Raw genomic sequence first — 16,952 nt, forward strand, 5'->3', positions numbered from 1 at the left:
GATGAGGTGCTGTGGGCAGGACGAGATGCCAGCGGGCAGGATGAGGTGCTGTGGGCAGGACGAGGTGCCAGCGGGCAGGATGAGGTGCTGTGGGCAGGACGAGGTGCCAGCGGGCAGGATGAGGTGCTGTGGGCAGGACGAGGTGCCAGCCAGGCCCAGGGAAGAAGGTGTAACCCCTGTCAGGCTGGACAGCTGGAGCTCAACCGGCCTGGAGAGGCTGGAAAAGCTGACTCCATGTCCATCCCTGCACATCGGTCCTGCTGCGGGGCTGGCCGGGGCCGCTTGGCCCCAGCGGGAGGAAGGGAGGAACACGCCCGGGCATCGCCGCCGAGCTTTTGGGTTCCTGCCGAACTGACACCCTCCCCTCTCCCTCCCTATTCCACCCCCATCCTTCCCGTGTGCTCCTGCCTGGCCCCGCGTCTCCCCTCCCTTCCCTTCTCCCTCCCATCCCGCAGCAAACAAAATGGCTGCTGCATGGCCATTTTGTTTTCTGCCTGGAAGGGGGAAGCCAGGACGCTGGGACTTGGCTCTTTTTTGGAGGCTGCAGCCATGTTTGAGCCCAACTCTCCTGACTCTACGTGGCACCGGCTGTAGCGAGAGAGAGAGAGAGAGAGAAAAGGGGAAAAAAAAAAAAAGAAAAAGGACCTTTTGGAACGAGACCAAAGTCAGAGGCAGAGAGTGGGTAGTTTTGGCGTATGTTGAGCACTGAAAATGCCTGGAATTGCCAAACTGAGCTTTTGTATTAGCAGCGTTAAGGCTATTCGGTGCAGGCAGAGCCGCGGGGCTGCGCGGGCTAGCCGGACGGAAAGGTTTGTTCTCTAGGATTCAATAAACCAAGCCCCTGCTTTCTTCTCTGTTTAGAAAGTACCAGAGAGCACCGGGGTCTAATTTGGGTTTGGACGGGCGGGCGGTTTTACACATCGGCTTGCTGTGATTCGAGCCGGTCACTGCCGGACGGTAGCATTTTAACCTCTTGTGTGTCCTCTGGTTTTGTGGAGGGGGGGTTTTTTGTTTGGTTGTTTGTTTGTTTGTTTCTGGGGAGGTGGGGTGGTGGGGGAGAATCTGAGTGCTGACCTTTCCATGGATTTGGCAGCGCTGATGTGATCCAGAGGACATTTTGTTTCGGTTTGGGGTTTGGGGGGTTTTTTTTTTTGGTTGTTTGTTGTTTGGGTTTTGTTTTTTTTTTAAGGGAATTTTTTTTTGGGGTTGTGTTGGTTTGGGTTCGGTTTGGTTTTGGTTATTGCCTTCTCGCCTTGAAAGTTGCCATCTCAGGAAGACAAAAAAACAACCACCAACCCCAAAACAACAACAACAACAACAACAACAAAAGAAACCCCCCAAACAAAGCAACCCAACAACAACAACAACAAATCCCGATTGAAACCTTAAAAAAGAAAGAACCTTTCTTGGCTTGTGAAGCCCTTGCTTTTCCCACGAGGATGGAGCTGGGATGAGAAGCTGTCTGCTGCACCGCCCTGTGTAGCCTCGCACACGTTAAGGTGTGACACCATGGCAGAGACGCCATCAACAACAACATCCCTTGAAAGTTGAAGGGAACTTGGTGGTGTTGCCCATCCAATCCTGCACAGGAGCATGGCAAAGAGACCAGAACACACACCACAGAAAAGCCAGGGGGGTGTATTTTTTTTTGCTCTTTTTTTTTTTTTTTTAAGTGATTCTGCATTTCCTTCGGTAGCTTGGATGTCTTAGTTGCCACGTCTCTTCGTTCGTGGACGCTCGGAGGAGAGCAGATCTCCGTCCCGGTGGCACAGGGTGGGGATCGGGCTCTGATTGCCGTCGGTGTCGGGGGGGTGATCGTCCTGCCTTTCCTGGACGTCTGGTGAGAAGGAGACTCTCGGAGAGAGGAGCTGGGAAGGAGAGCAGAAAGAGGTGAAATCGCTTTTCTGGCACGGAAAGGTATTTGCCTCCATATCTGCTTGGCTTGCTTACGAATGGACAATGGAGCGGATTGCATGGGCGACGGTGGTCCCGGCGCCGGGGCGGCGTGTGTGGGCGCTGGGCGGGTGGTTGACATTGCAAATTAGATGGTTTTGATTTTTAGCCTAAATCTACCTTAGAGGTGGAGGTTACCTGCACACCTTTCATGAGCAGTGTTTGAACTGACCCTTGAGATGAAAAAAAAAACCCGTATTAATAGAAGAGTTTTTTTCGGGGGTATTGCAGCAAAAGGTCTTCTGTCTATAGGGTGTTGAGTTAGCCTATGGGATGGATATGGAGCAGGTAAATATAAACCAGGAAGATTTGGTGGTGTTTATATTTTTTTTCCCCCCCCTCTCACATTTCTTGATTCTTAATGTTGTGGAAATTCTGATAATACCAATAGTCCCTGGTTTATGACCCAAAAAAATCTGGGATTTTTTTTCCCCCTCTTCAAGGGAGGACCTGACCTAGTGTGAGGTGTCCCTGCCCATGGCAGAGGGGTTGGAACTGGATGATCCTTGAGGTCCCTTCCAACCCTAACAATTCTATGGCAAATTCTATGCTAATTTCCAGGGAAAACACACAACTATTTCCAAAACCCATTACCTTTGTGGCCACCTTTACTAACTGTTAATAAAAGACAACGGTGTAACAAGCAGGTTGCAGCTGCCTGTGCTAACAGAGAACGATACCCTCTTCCTTAATGACGATCCAGATGTTCCCAAACATCTGATAGGACTCCAGGCAGCCTCTCAGCTCTGCATTAAAATACCTGCTAATTGTTTAATAAGAAAGAAATGCCACAACAATGCCACCTACGTCACTCCAAGAGCATGGAGGAAAAGCATCGCTGAGAGACGGGGGCTGTCGCAGGAACGAGCTTTAAGCACCTTCTGGGGTTTTGTTTGCTTCCATTTCCCTTTCCCTATCCACAGCAGCACCTTTGAATTAACTCTTTGGCTGTGTGATCCGGATCAGGTGTCTGGGAGGACGGTTGGCTTTGCTTTGCCCAGAGGGTCGCCTGGTGTGTGGGAGAAGTTAAGAGCCAGTTGTCCTCATGGCTAGTTTGGGAAGTGTCATCGTTTGCTCGGTTGAGGTTTTTATTTTTTGGCTCTCCAGTGGCACCAGCTGTGTCAAGGATGGTATTTTTGGGCTGTTTACTGCTTTTTCCGGGAGCGGGTTCCTCGCCGCCAGTCGCCTGGCTCCGAGCGCTGAAGTAGGTTTGCTGCGCCCCGTCGACGCTGGGTGGCTACGGGAAACCTTCCCCCCCCCTCCCACCCCGTTTGGTTTCATTTGGGCTTAGTTTGGGGTTTGTTTTGGGGTGGGGGTTTTTTGTTGGTTTGCTTTTTTTGCTGTTTCTCCAGTCCAGCAACATGGCGAGGCGAGGCCCCGAGGTCGCTGCCAGCTCCTCTACAGGCAAAGCTAAGGGAACAAAATGGCCGACGGTCAGCCATTTTGTGCCAGCGCAGCCGGCTGGCTGCGCGCAGGCAGCATCTTGCCTGGAGCTGGTTCTACCCCAGCCCAGCCCCTGCTCCAGGAGGCTGAAAAGCCTCTCAGAGGCTCAGGGCCCTGATTTCCCGCTGGGAAGCCCTGCCTGTCCCCAGCACATTTTGGCACCGACGCACGGGACTGCGGCTATACAAAGGCTGAAAGCAGTGTCTGCTTTTAAAGGAGTGACTGTGTTGTTTTATGGTTTCCTCCTCCCTCCGTCCCCCCCCCCCCCCTCCATTTCATTCAGTGCTCCTTAATAAACCAGATCAGCTCCTCAAAGCTTCAGAGCCTTTCCGGCTACTCTCCAAGGCGGGCTTCGTGCCTCCGGGTTTCCAAGGCAGAGACTTGGCCGTGCTCAGGGCTCCTTGGTCTGTAGAGGCTTCAAAATGTGGGGGTACAGCAGCTTGGGTTGTCTGCTGGGCAGACAGTCTGCTGGTCATTACCAGCCTCCCTCAGCCCTGCTAACTGAGGAACAGTTGTAGGCCACTTCCCCCTCCCAAGACTGAGTCTGAAAGCCAGGCTGGAAATGCCATTGGTTTCTTTTTGCCAGCCTGGAGCATCTTGCTGGGAAGAAACACAAACACAAGAATCCTTTACCTGCCAGTTTGCCTCACCCCTCCAAGCACCTCTCGACAGCAGGGCTGTGGTGTGGCACACAGGACATGTAGGGCCACCTCTTGAAGTCTCTCATAGAGACTTAACTGAGCCTTCCCCCCCCCAAAAAAAAACCCTAATAATCAATTTTGGCTAATTTGGAAGGATTGTACGAATCTGGAAGGAGAAAACTGCAGTACCTTAAGGTCTGCACAGAGAATGGTGGCTTATCAAATGGGGTCCAGTTCTTAGCAGTCAGATAGCCTTCAAACCCCAGCTTTAAATAACTTGAAAAGCCGTGGGAAGCTTGGGGGTTTAAACTCTTGACTCCCACAGGCCCTGCTGGCTCTTTAATCCAGAATTCTGCAGGGCCACAGCACATCCAGGCTCTTGTAAGCCTAACCCTTCAGCAGGGATGTGCTGGAAGGGCAGGCTTGGTGTCTGGAAGGCAGAGTCTGGTGTCTGGAAGGATGTGCTGGAAGGGCAGAGCTGGAGCGCAGCTGACTTTGGTGATTGCTGTGGGATTTTTGCTGAGAATCTCAGAGTTTGCACAAATCTTCTGATTTATGACTAATTCATGATGCCTCTTTGTGAAGCCCCAGTGGGGTTTTGCCATTGAGCTGTTACCCAGCCTGTGTTATCAGCTCTCTCCCAGGACCTCTGATTCTCCTGCAGAGATTAGGACAGCACTTTCCCCCTCTCAGTCAGTCAGGAGAGTGAAATATCGACCTGGCCTAACCTGATTAGGCTGGTCCAGGTAAACCATTGCCCTGGCAGTGAGACTGAAGCAAGGCTACTTTCTGTGCCAGCCTCACCACGGGCTTGCTGAGTGACCTTTGGCAAATTTGGTCACCTCTCTGCTGCTGCTTCTTCTTCTTCTGGTCCCATCTTTTGTCTTGATGGTTTAGACTACAAGCCATCCAGGAGAGCACCCAGCACAAAGCAGTGTGAGAGCAATACTAAGGGTAGGATGGTCATAGTGACCCTCACCAGGCATTGATCCCCCAGCCCTAGGATGGTTTGGGTTGGAAAGGACCATAGAGATCATCCACTTCCAACCCCCTGCCATGGGCAGGGACGCCTCCCACTAAGGTTGCTCAAGGTCCTGTCCAACCTGGCCTTCAACACCTCCAGGGATGAAGCCTGGAGGTTGCCCTCGTGGATCCCAGCAAGAACAGGATTGCAGAGTCAGCAGCTGGGTATTGCTGAAACCTATCCTCATTAAGACAATTATTGAATCTCCTGTTTTCAAGATTCCACATGGAAGCCAGAAGGGATTTTAATCTGGTTTTTTTTTTTGGTCTCCTCTCCATGTGTAATTAGATCTATGTGAACTAGGAGTTATTTAATGTCATTTCCACCCACAGTTTGAGATTGGCCCAAAAGCCTCTTCTCTGCAATGTGAGGATCTTGGAAACGCCTGGCCTGGCTTCTGTGCTTAAAATAAGCCAGCAGGCAGGGAATTGCTCCTCTAGGTCAACTGCCAAGAGTCTCCTTGTGAGATGAGTGTCCTCTGCTATAGCCATCACCTGATGTGATCATCCAGGCCACCCAGCAACCCAGTCCTCTGCTGCTGCAGCAGCAGAATCACAGAATGGTAGGAGTTGGAAGGGACCTCTTGAGATCACCTAGCCCAATCCCCCTGCTTTGCAGCTTTGCCTGGGCTGCACAGGCTTTCCATGCCAACAGAACAGGAAAGAGATTTCCCACCAGAAGGCCATTGGGGATGCAAGGTGCTCGGCACTGTGCATGGACTGGGTACTTAAATGCTGCAGGGATCAGCCCTGCAACTTTGATTTGTTGACAGTGTTTGGACCCTGCTGTGGCACTAGGAAAGGTGTGGGCCACATGGCCTGGCACAGCAGGACGTCCCTTCTGATGGGTGAGACTGGCAAAGGAAGTGAAGAGAATTACCTGGGCTGTGTTGAGGTGGAGGGAGGTGAATCTTCCCCTCTACTCCACACCTGGAGCAGTGTGTCCAGTTCTGGAGCCTCTATTACAAGAAGGATCTGGAGGTGCTGGAAGGTGTCCAGAGAAGGGCCACGAGGAGGAGCAGAGGGCTGGAGCTGCTCTCCTATGAGGACAGCCTGAGAGAGTTGGGGTTGTGCAGGATGGAGAGGAGAAGGCTCCCAGGAGACCTTCTTGTGGCCTTCCAGGAGCTGCAGGGGGCTACAAGAAAGCTGGGGAGGGACTTTTGAGGGTGTCAGGGAGGGATAGGTCTGGGGGGATGGAGCAAAACTAGAAGTGGGGAGATTGAGATTGGCTGTGAGGAAGAAGTTGTTGGCCAGGAGGGTGGTGAGAGCCTGGCACAGGCTGCCCAGGGAGGTGGTGGAAGCCTCCTGCCTGGAGGTGTTTGCAGCCAGGCTGGAGGTGGCTGTGAGCAACCTGCTGTGGTGTGAGGTGTCCCTGCCCATGGCAGGGGCTTGGGGCTGGCTGAGCCTGGAGCTCCCTTCCAGCCCTGACAGTTCTATAAGTCTGTGAATGCCAGGGAGAAGGATCCCTGGGCTGCTCTGCAATGGAACAGGGCCACTGCCCAAACCCTGCTTCAAGAGATCCTTGTACCCAGCCCATCCTAAACTCTCATCTCAAGGGTCCCAGCTACAAACCTTAGGGAATCTCACTCATTTAGGTGGTTGCCTGTCAGCTGTGGAAGCAGAAAGCATTCAACAGCCTTTGTCTCTTTGGGGACTTCTGCCTTAGCTCGTGTCTCTCCCACCACAGCACTCAGCAGATCCTCAGGGAGGCTGGGGACCTCTCCTGCTGGGGCCCTCCTGGGAAGCCCTCCTTTGGGTCTCTGCTGAGCTGCACAAGCAGCCTGCTTAATGTGCTGCTGCTGGTGGCTTCCTTTTCATTACAGCTTGCTTTCATCTCCAAGGGGAATTCTTTCTCGTTGCAACAGAGCCTTGCAGGTTTCTTTTCAACTACCAGCTTAATACCTTGCATCTGTAGTTGGGTGTGCAGAGAATGGGGGGGGGGGGTGGGGGTGGAAGGAAAAGTCTCAGAAGGTGAGCCAAGGGCTTGGGGGGAAGCCAACGTGTCTCAGATCCACAGTAACGCTGCCTGGCTCTGCTGGAAGCACTAAAGGGCCACGGAGCCTGCGTGTTGCACTCATTTGTTTAGGAAATGAGATCTGCCTTGATGTACTCAATACCATTACAGCTGCAGCCTAAAAGCTTCCTTGTACTCGCTTATTTCTAATCTGCTCAATTCCCTGGAGCAGCTGAATTGATGGATTCTCTTATCTGGTCTGGCAGGTTTGTTCTAGATATGCTGTGTGCTCAGGAGGTGAGGTCAGCCCTGGCTGCACGGTGCTGCTGCTCCTGCAGCTTCAGCAGAGCTGCCTCAGCTGGGCTGCATGGGGCCTGTGTGCACCAGGGCAGGGCTTCTGCCTCCTGCCACCAGCCCTTGGCTGCACAGTGTCTGTGGCCGGTGGCGTTGCCAAGTGGACTGGAGGAGGCTTGAAGAAGGAAAGGCAGCTTCAGGACAAGGTTGGGTGTGAGACTGCTTTCTCCTAGCATCTGGGGCTGTTCAGCCTGGAGAAGGGGAAGCTCAGGAGAGATCTTCTGGCTCTCTACGGCTCCCTGAGAAAAGGCTGGAGGGAGGTGGGGGTTGGTCTCTGTTTTTCAAGTCATAAGGCAAGAGGAAATGGCCTCAGGTTGGGCCAAGGCAGGTTTAGGCTGGACATGAGAAACAATTTCTTCCTTGAAAGAGTTGTCCAGGCTTGGCTGCCCAGGCAGTGGTGGAGTCCCTATCCCTGAAGGGGTTTCAAAGCCCTGGAGATGTGGTGCTGAGGGATGTGGTTTAGTGGTGGGCTGGCAGTTGAGGGTTGGACTCAATGATCTTAAAGGTCTCTTCCAGCCTGAAGGCTTCTGTGATTCTCTGAAGTCTGTTGAACTTTGCTGCATTTCTCTCCACAGGAGCTGCAGAGCAGCCAGTGCCTGGATAAAGATCAGCTCACTGCCTTCAGCTGCCATGGTCCCAAGCTGTCCTTGAGGCTGAGGTAGTAGATTGAATAGTTGTGGAGTCCAATCCTCCCTTTGAGCTAACTATACAATCTACTGTCTTTCCTAAGGAGACAGTAAGGTCTTCAGCCTTTGTCATCTGCTTCAACACAAGCATGGAGGCAGGTGGTGGTCATGAGTCAGGCAAGCCCTCTGCTCTGCTCTGCTCTGCTCTGTGGAGGTGAGGTAGTAGGTTGTATAGTTTGGTGGGAGGGATTTTATCCCATTTCAGGTGATAACTATACAGTCTATTGCCTTCCTTAAAGAGCAGCAAAACCTCTGGAGAACTGGCCCAGCCACAGAGCCTCTGAGGCATCCTCTCTTCCCGCTGAGTGATCCCAAAGCACAGCCCAGGGGTGCTGAAGAGCTCAGTGGCTCTTCTCTTACAGCATCCAGCACTGCATTCTTCCAGGAACCTCTCCATGCCTCACTCAAATGCACAGGGATCCACCTGCTTGCAGAAAAGCTACCTCTGCTGCATGGGGGCAAGAGAAAATGGCATGAGCTGGGCTGCTCCAGCTCCTGGTGTTCAGCTCCAGGCTTGGTGTTTGGGGTTTTTTTTGCAGGAGATGGGCTCCAGTTGTAAAAGGTTTAAGTTTTCTTCTGGTCTGGCCTGGAGTCTGGAGGGGGCTGGGTGCCAGAGGCACTAAGGGGATGGATCTGAGCTTGTGATTTAAGTTTGCTGTGCCTTATTCTGAAGTTTGGCTTAAGAACCAGATCCAAGGCTGTGGACTCAAAGCCCTGGGAGCTGATTGGATTTGGCTGCTTGGCCCCTGCTCAGGAAGTGCTTTCTGCTCTGGACAGCTTCCCAGCTGTCCCCCAGTGCAGAGCTAGAGGCTGGTTCTTTCTTGCTGCTGTGCCAATCCATATCAACCCAGCTCACCTCTGTGCACAGCCTGGGGAGGAGAGCAGGGCTCCTGTGTGTTCACACAGAACAAACCCACAGCTCAGACTAGGGGAAAGGGGGAGATGTGAGCCTAAGGGAGCAAGCCCTAATCCTTCAGGGTTCTCCAGGCTGGCAGCACTCTCATCTGACAGCAGCCATGAGAAGACAGCATCCTCCAGAGCTCTGGCACTCGACAAGGGACAGGGCATTGCTGCCTTCTCCTCCTTCGGAGCAGCTGGGGACTGTCCCTCTGCTGTGCTCCAAAGTAAGCAGGATCTGTAACAGGATCAGGGCTGCAGCAATTCTCCAGGCCATCTCAGGCCATTATCACTGCCAGGGAGAGCTGAGCCCCTGGGGAGCGAGGGCAAGCAGGGGACACCTTCTCAGATGAAGTGGGAGGAAGAGAGCAGCAGAAAGAAATCAGAGCCTTGCAATTTCACCCCGAACAAGTGCTCAGGGAGACCCAGGCCTGGCTGCCTGGACCGTGGGAGTCCCCAGGCTGAAGCAGCTGGTTCAAGGCACCTCTGCTCCTTGGGCTGGGGCGTAGCTGCAGCAGGGCTGGGACGTGACTTCCTCAGGCTGGGCCACAGCTGCTGGGTGGGGATGCTGCAGCGTCTGGCAGTGAAGGAATGCAGCCCTCTCACCATAAATCTGGTTCTCCAGCAGCCCTGGCCACTTGCTGTGCAAAACTACAGCTTGGACCTCTCAGATGCATGATTATCCTCTCTAGCTGCCTGCTGAGGGGCAGGGCTCCTGCCCACAAATTGCTTGGAGGTTACCAAAATAGCCCCAGGAGCATGGGAACAGAGCAGCAGATCTGTGTTTCCGAGGTATCCTCCAGATAAGGACTAATCCTGCCTGTCCCAGCTGAAATTGGTTCTGTTCCCCTCCACTGCATCGATGTGGATGTGGAGATTCTCAAGCAGGGAAGCTGTGAGCTGGAAGCCATGAATAAAACATCAGGGAGATGTTCTCCTGTGAAAATAAACTTGCTTTGGCTTTTCTCACAGCGTCTGCTCTTTTTTTCCCCCTGCCCTGGAGCCAGCTTGCCAGCTGCATTTGGGACCTCTAGAAGGGTGGCCCACAGCCCTGACTCTGTCTCACTGGCCAGCTTCTCTGTCTGACCACAATCCTGAGCATGAAAGGGAAGCCACAGCCAGGACACCGTGAGGATGTGGGATAGACTGAGTCGGCAGAGCAGCTGAGTCCGTGTCCTCTGGCTGTCAGGAGGTGCTTGTGCTCTCCTGGGCTTCCCCATCATGAAGCCCTAACCTGCTTCCTTGCCCTGGGTCTGCTCAAGGGCTACAGGTTGTGCTCTTGTGGCCCAGGAGGAGGATGGTCTCCTGGGCTGCATCAAGAAGAGTGTGGCCAGCAGGGCAAGTGAGGTTCTCCTGCCCCTCCACTCTGCTCTATTCAGGCCACATCTGCAGTACTGGGTCCAGTTCTAACCTTACAAGAGAGACAGGGAACTGCTGGAGAGCATCCAGTTGAGGGCCACAAAGATGCTGAGGGGCCTGGAGCAGCTCTGTGAGGAGCAAAGGCTGAGAGCCTAGAGAAGAGCAGCCCCAGAGGGGAGCTAAGCAATGCTCAGCAAGGGCTAAAGGCTTGGGGGCAAGAAGCTGGGGCCAGACAAGGGGCAGTGGGCACAAACTGATTCCACCTGAACAGGAGGAGAAACTTCTTTGGTGTGAGGCTGCTGGAGCCTGGAGCAGGCTGCCCAGAGAGGTTGTGGAGTCTCCTTCTGTGGAGAGCTTCCAATCCTCCCCTGGCCATTGTGCTCCTGGGCAAGCTGCTGTTGGTGCCCTGCTGGAGCAGGGGGGGTTGGACTGGATGACCTCCAGAGGTTCCTTCCAACCTCCACCATGCTGGAATGCTGGGGTTCTCTCTGCCTTGGATAGCCCTCGCTAGAAGCATGCTTGTGACTCCCTTATCAGCAACAGGAGAAGATGGAGACTTCCAGGCTCCACAAACCCATAGTCTCCTCTCTGATAAATCACAACTGGGGCTCAGAAACCAGCCAAGACAATATTTACTTTCTCTAATGCTTCCTGGTGTAAGAGAAAGGGCACCTCTGCCCAGCAGGAGGGCTGGCTGCCCAGCTGAGCTCATGGGCATGGACATTTAGGGCCACCTGGCTAACTCCTGGCCAGGGTCCCACACCACATCTCAGGGGGGCAGCCACACTGTGCCAGCAATGCCCCCCCTGGCTGCAGTGGTAAAGAGGGGCAGGTACCTCCCTGAAGCAAAAAGCAGCCAGGAGGCAAGATGAAGCTAGGTGAGTCCCCAGCAGTACCCCCAGGGGCATGTGGGACAAGAGCTCTTCCAGCCCAAACACTGAAGGAATATTTCCAGCCAGCTGGATCCACCAGCAGAGCAGCCCTGGCTACAACTCCCCTGTGCATGGGGGACAGGCTTACCCCAACCCTTCTGACTCAGTGTGCTCAGGAGAGCTTCAGGAGGCCAAGCAGCCTCCTTTTGCTCAACCAGCACCAGACTCCTCTCCCTGCCCCAGGGATGGGGGGAAAGCAAGCAGGTGGGGCTGATGCAGCAACCAGACCTTATAAACACCACAACCCCTTCATCTGACCTCAGCTGCCCACAGCTGATGCTTCATGCCCTGCCCTCCTCCCCACCACACATGGCCACGGGGCTGCCAGCAGCAGGCCAGATCTTTGCTGGGCTCTTGGCTTCTTTTGACCTCTTCAAAGGCTCTCTCAGTGGGATGAGCATCCTTCATGCTAAGCCCAGGAACAGAGTGGAAATGCTGGAAAAGTCTCTCCCTTGGATCTTTTACATCCTCCCCTTGCCACGTGCTCACCCTCCCTCCTTCCCTGACACCTCCTCTAATGTAGAATTAAACCAAACCACCCCAAATGCCCCTGCTGGCAGGGCTCAGCCTTACTGGCAGGGCTCAGCCTTACTGTCCTGGGGTGAGGGAGGGGAAGAGGAGCAGGGATTTGCTTGCTGGGCTTGAATGCTCTGTTAGGAGGCTCTCTACAAACAGGTCCTTGCACAGCTGCCTGGCTCCAGGAGCCAAAACCTTCAGGAAAAGGGGGGGGGGAAAAACAACCCCTCAGTGTTTTCACAAGGGCTCAGGAGCTCTCCAAATCTTTTCCAACTGAAACAATTCAGTGATGCTATAAAATATTTAAATCCTGGAATTCTTTTGAAAGGCTTCTGCTAACCCTGGTAATGGAGCTCCATTGCTCCCAGCTCCATGATGGCCCTCAGCAGGGGGTGGGGGTGGGTCCAGCATTGCAATAAATCAGCTATTAACCAAAAGAAATGCTTTTCCTCCTCCTTCTATAGCTCATGGGGAATGAATGCTGCAGTTTCCTCCACCCAGATGGAAGAAAAAGGGAAAAAAAGTTAAATATATTCCCCCCCTCCCCTCCCCCTTCACCCAGATGGAAAAATATCACAGTCCTGCAAAGCTCCACCCCTGCCTGAGCCCTCTCCCCCTGCAGCAGACGAAGGGACTCCATCATCTGTCTCCAGCCCAAGGCTGGGTTGGGTTATCAGGAAGAAGTTCTTCACAGAGAGGATGGTGAGACCCTGGAACAGGTTGCTCAGGGAGGTCATGGAGGAAAGAAAGCTCCAGGGAGGCCTTGGGGCTGCTTTCCAGTACCTGAAGGGGCTCCAGGAGAACTGGGCAGGGACTTTTGACAAGGGCTGAGAGTGCCAGGACAAGGGGAAATGGCTTTGAGCTGGAAGAGGGGAGCCTGAAGCTGGAGATGAGGAAGAAATCCTTGGCAGTGAGGCTGGGGAGAGCCTGGCACAGGCTGCCCAGGGAGGCTGTGGCTGCCTCCTCCCTGGAGGTGCTCAAGGCCAGGCTGGATGAGACCTTGAGCAGCCTGGGCCGGTGGGAGGTGTGCCTGCCCATGGCACGGGGTTGGAGCTGGATGGTCTTTAAGCTCCCTTCCACCCCAAACCTTTCCATGGTTCCCCGAGTCTCTGATTCCCCGACAGCAGCTCAGCCGCGGGAGCTCAGCCCGCAGCGCACAGCAGCACCTGGCTGGGAGCTTTATTTTTAACCTGATTCTTAACTACGTCTGCTGCTCGTCATTAAATACAGCCCCGCAGGGCTCCGCAGGGCTCCGCGCAGCTAGCTGCGGAGCTGCCCGCAGCGCCTCCGAGCCTCCCCCACTGCCATCTGCCGGCCGCCGGCCACCGCTCCCCGCTCCGAGCCCGGCTCCGGCTCCGGCCCCGGCCCCGGCCTGAGAAAACGCCGCGAGGAGCTCCTGCTGCTGGGCTTCTGCTGCTAGGCTGTGGGGGAGAAGGGAAAGGCAGAGCCACAGGGCAGGAGACAACGGATTGAAGCTTGAGGAGGGCAGAGCTAGACTGGAGCACAAACTCGAGCAGAGGAAGTTCCATCTAAACGTGAGGAGGGTGAGAGGGATGGGAGCTGTTCAGCCTGGAGAAGGATCCAGGGAGACCACAGAGCAGCCTGCCAGTGGCTGAAGGGTCTGCAGGAGAGCTGGGGAGGGACTTTTGGCAAGGGAGTGCCAGGATGAAGGGCGATGGATTTGAGCTGGAAGAGGGGAGGCTGGGACTGGAGATGAGGCTGGGACTGGAGATGAGGTTGGGACTGGAGATGAGGAAGAAATTCTTGGCAGTGAGGGTGGGGAGACACTGGCACAGGCTGCCCAGGGAGGCTGTGGCTGCCTCCTCCCTGGAGGTGTTCAAGGCCAGGCTGGCTTAAGCCTTGAGCAACCTGGGAGGTGTCCCTGCCCTGCACTCAGCTGGGTGCTTGGGGAATTTCCTCTGTGTCATCCTCCATCTCCTGCAGCTTCTGCACAGCCTTAAAAGCCTGCAGTTGCAAACCCTGCAAAAACCAGCACCCAGATGCTTTTGTCACAGGCTGGTTTGGGTGGGAAGGGTCCTTTAAAGCTGCAGGGACATCCCCAACCAGAGCAGGTTGCTCACAGCCCCAAACAACCTGACCTGCACTGGTGCCAGGCATGGGGCAGCTCCCAGCTCTCTGGGCAGCCTGGGACAGGCTCTCCCCACCCTCAGTGTCAAACATTTCTCCCTTCTCTCCACTCTGAATCTGCCTCTTTTAGATCCAAACCATCACCCCCTGGTCCTGTCACATCAAGCCCTGCCCAAAAGTCTGTCCCCAGCTTTCTGCTTGCTCCCTTGAAGCACTGAAGGGCCATCAGAAGGTGTCCCTGGAGCCTTTTCTTCTCCAGGCTGAATGACTCCAATTCTCTCAGCCTGGCCTCACAGCAGAGGGCTTCCATCCCTCCCCCATCATTGCTGTGGCTCCCTCTTGGCCTGCTGGACAAGGCTGATGCCCTTCTCGTGCTGAGGGCTCCAGGGCAAGCCCCAAAGCCCCTTCAGCACCCCCCCAGGAGCTTCATTGTCTTTCAGTGATTCTCCTTTAGCACCCAGTCAAGAGCATTTTACAGACACAACAAGCAGGCCCCCGGCTTCCAGCCCCCCGCAGGAGACACTGCACACCCCAGCCTGGGCTTTCACAAGAGGATTTATTCAGTGCATGCTCCGGGGTTGCACAGCACACAGCAGCATGGAACACTAACAGGGGCCCTCAGCTCATTCTCCATTTCATCTGTTGATGAACTCCAAGGCTGCAACAACCTGAGAAGGGTGTGGGGAGGACTGGGGACTCCCAGTCCCTTCCAGCAGTCTGCAAAGCTTGTCAGGTATTGAACACACCTCGCTGGGAATCCTCAGGTGAAGGGAGCAGAGACCCAGGGGAATAAAACACACAGAGTCCCAGGTGTCCTACAGCAAGTCCTGGGAGCACAGTGACCTCCAACAGCTCTCACTTGGCTCTCCTGAGCTCAAGCTGTACCAGCACACGTGATGGTTTGCTTCTCCTGGACCAAGCTCCAGCACAGCCACAGTAAATGCCAGCCAGGACCTGTATCTAAGTTCCAATACACTGAAGCTATGCAAAGAAGGAAGCCATGCAGAGGAAAGCTGATGGAGCAGCTGGAGGCTCCTCTTGAGCACTGCAGGATTTTCTTCTGTGCAAGCACAGGGTGCAGGCACAGGCGTAAGGCAGGGCCAGGGACTAACTGTGGAGTGGGTGCATGCAGTAGGGAGCAGGGTGGGGAGGAGAGAGGCCAGGGCTGCAGAGGTGTGAGGAGGAGGAAGGGGGAACAGCTGGGGGTCCTGGCCACAGCTGTGCCAGAACCAGGAAGGAATCAGAAATCCTTGTGGGAAAATACAAAGCCTCTCTTTGGGGGCAAGGAGGGAAGAGCTGAAACTTCTCCCAGACTGGGGCACACAGACACAGTGATGGGGAGGGAGAAAGAACATTGCTGCTGGAAACTCCTCCTGAGGAACACCAACTCAGCCATCACATCTCATCTGCAGACAGACACCAAAGCCAGCCACCAAATCTCATCCACAGACACCAAAGCCAGCCACCAAATCTCATCCACAGACACCAAAGCCAGCCACCAAATCTCATCCACAGACACCAAAGCCAGCCACCAAATCTCATCCACAGACAAACCCCAAACCCAGCCACCAAGCCTCATCACCACTCAGGCTTCCAGGTCACTCTGCTTCCCCTGGGGACTCGGTGTAGCAGGGCCTGCCAACCACACAGGTCCTGGGATAGGTCATCACTTCCACCCTGGAGATGGCCCAGAAGCCCAGGAGGGCTGGGGAGAAAGGAGAAGCGTCCAAGGTCACCAGCATTATGGCAGACACCTTCCTGCCCTTGGGTCTCCTCAGGAAGGGGACCAAGTTCCCACAGGACTGCCAGCTGCCCTTGGCTCATGGGGGCTGGAGCAGGTAAGGCAGCATAAGAAGAGAGCATCAACCTGAATTGTCCATGGTGCTTCCCAAGCCTACCAGGGTCGTGGAACAACCACTGCTGAAGAAAGCCTTGGTGCCTGGGACAGGGACAGCTGGGAAAGACCATTCAAAGCAGGAGGCCCACCAGGATGAGACTGGGGAGGAGGAAGAGTGAAAGGCCCAGGCAGGCACTGGGGGCTCCAGCTGTGGGACCATCCATGCTTGTCTGGTCTGAGTTTGTCTCCAGTTCCTCAATGTCCAGGGCACCTGCTGGCAGAAGAGAAAGAAAGGTGGAGTCAGAAGGGGAGGGGTGGCCGAAAGAGAAGCTCCCACCCATGCAGGGCCATCAGTGACGTGCAGCGGGGCGCCGGGCAGCCGGCGCAGGCAGGGCACGGCCGGGGGGTTAGTGAGGAGCAGGCTGTAGACAAACTCATGCTGCACAGAGGAGACATCCAACCAGCCCCTCCAGGTTAGAGGCAAGAGTGAGGAGAAGGCTTTGGTGCCACATACAACAGGAGGATCCAAAGGACCAGTCTGATGCTGGTTCCTCCCAAGCGCTCTCCATGCTGCTTGGGGATCACTGAAGAGCTGCCAGGGCAGACCCCGCAGGTACCTTACCTGAGAGGGAGCTCTGGAAAGCAGGGCTCTGCCCTCTCTTGTCTTTGGAGGGTGATGTTAAGCGCAAGAAGGTTGGCTCCTCGGGGCTGAAAACCACTGACTTGGAGGGGGTCATGGGCTCAGCCTTGTTGAACCCTAACCTGAGCTCTGGAACAACTGGGCTGAGGGCTGGAGGTGGAGTGGAAAAGGCTGAGGTCTCTTTGCCATCCTCTTCCCCACCTTGAGCGGCTCCTGAGGCTGCTCTGGGGCTGAAGGCTGTGCCCATGCTCTCTAGCAGGGAGGGATCCTCTGTAGCTGAGAGGCTAAGGGGCTCTCCAGTGTCTACCTCTGCTTCTGGAGATACTTTATCACCCAGGTCTGATGTGGGCTCAAAGAACGGAGTCAGCCCAGCTGCCTCGGTGGCACCTGGGCCTTCTGTGGCAGCAGGCTCTGGCTTGCTGGTGTTGGTGGCAGCTTGTGGTTGTGTCTTTGCTGTTGTGGTTGGTGCTGCTGCTGTGCTGGAGAGCTTTGCCTGTGCTGATGCTGTAGTGGCAGGTGGTGGCTTAGCTGTGGTGGCTGCTGGCTTGGCCATTGGTGTGGTGGGGGTGGGCTTGGGGGAAGTGGTGGATGCAGGTGTGGTGGATGCAGGCTTGGATCTTGTGGTGGCT

At 54.9% G+C, this 16,952-nt stretch overlaps 1 protein-coding gene across 1 annotated transcript; it reads right to left on the reverse strand.

Annotated features, from left to right (window-relative positions):
* Positions 1–15,264: 15,264 nt before the first annotated feature.
* On the reverse strand, positions 15,265–16,888 carry LOC128898921 (translation initiation factor IF-2-like). Its single transcript, XM_054176565.1, has 2 exons — positions 16,306–16,888; positions 15,265–15,957 (listed from the first exon to the last, which is right to left on the reverse strand). The coding sequence occupies exons 1-2, from the start codon at positions 16,874–16,876 to the stop codon at positions 15,815–15,817; spliced, it is 714 nt and encodes a 237-aa protein (XP_054032540.1). The 5' UTR covers positions 16,877–16,888; the 3' UTR covers positions 15,265–15,814.
* Positions 16,889–16,952: the final 64 nt, after the last annotated feature.

This window comes from Dryobates pubescens, chromosome 35 (genome assembly GCF_014839835.1).
Source record: "Dryobates pubescens isolate bDryPub1 chromosome 35, bDryPub1.pri, whole genome shotgun sequence".
Taxonomy (NCBI): domain Eukaryota; kingdom Metazoa; phylum Chordata; class Aves; order Piciformes; family Picidae; genus Dryobates; species Dryobates pubescens.

Excerpts from the sequence above, each read along its gene's own strand:
- LOC128898921 (XM_054176565.1), bottom strand. The coding sequence starts at position 16,876 with ATGGCCAAGCCAGCAGCCACCACAGCTAAGCCACCACCTGCCACTACA. Across the intron at positions 15,958-16,305 it reads TTTCCAGAGCTCCCTCTCAG|CAGGTGCCCTGGACATTGAG; the intron begins GTAAGGTACCTG and ends CTCTTCTGCCAG.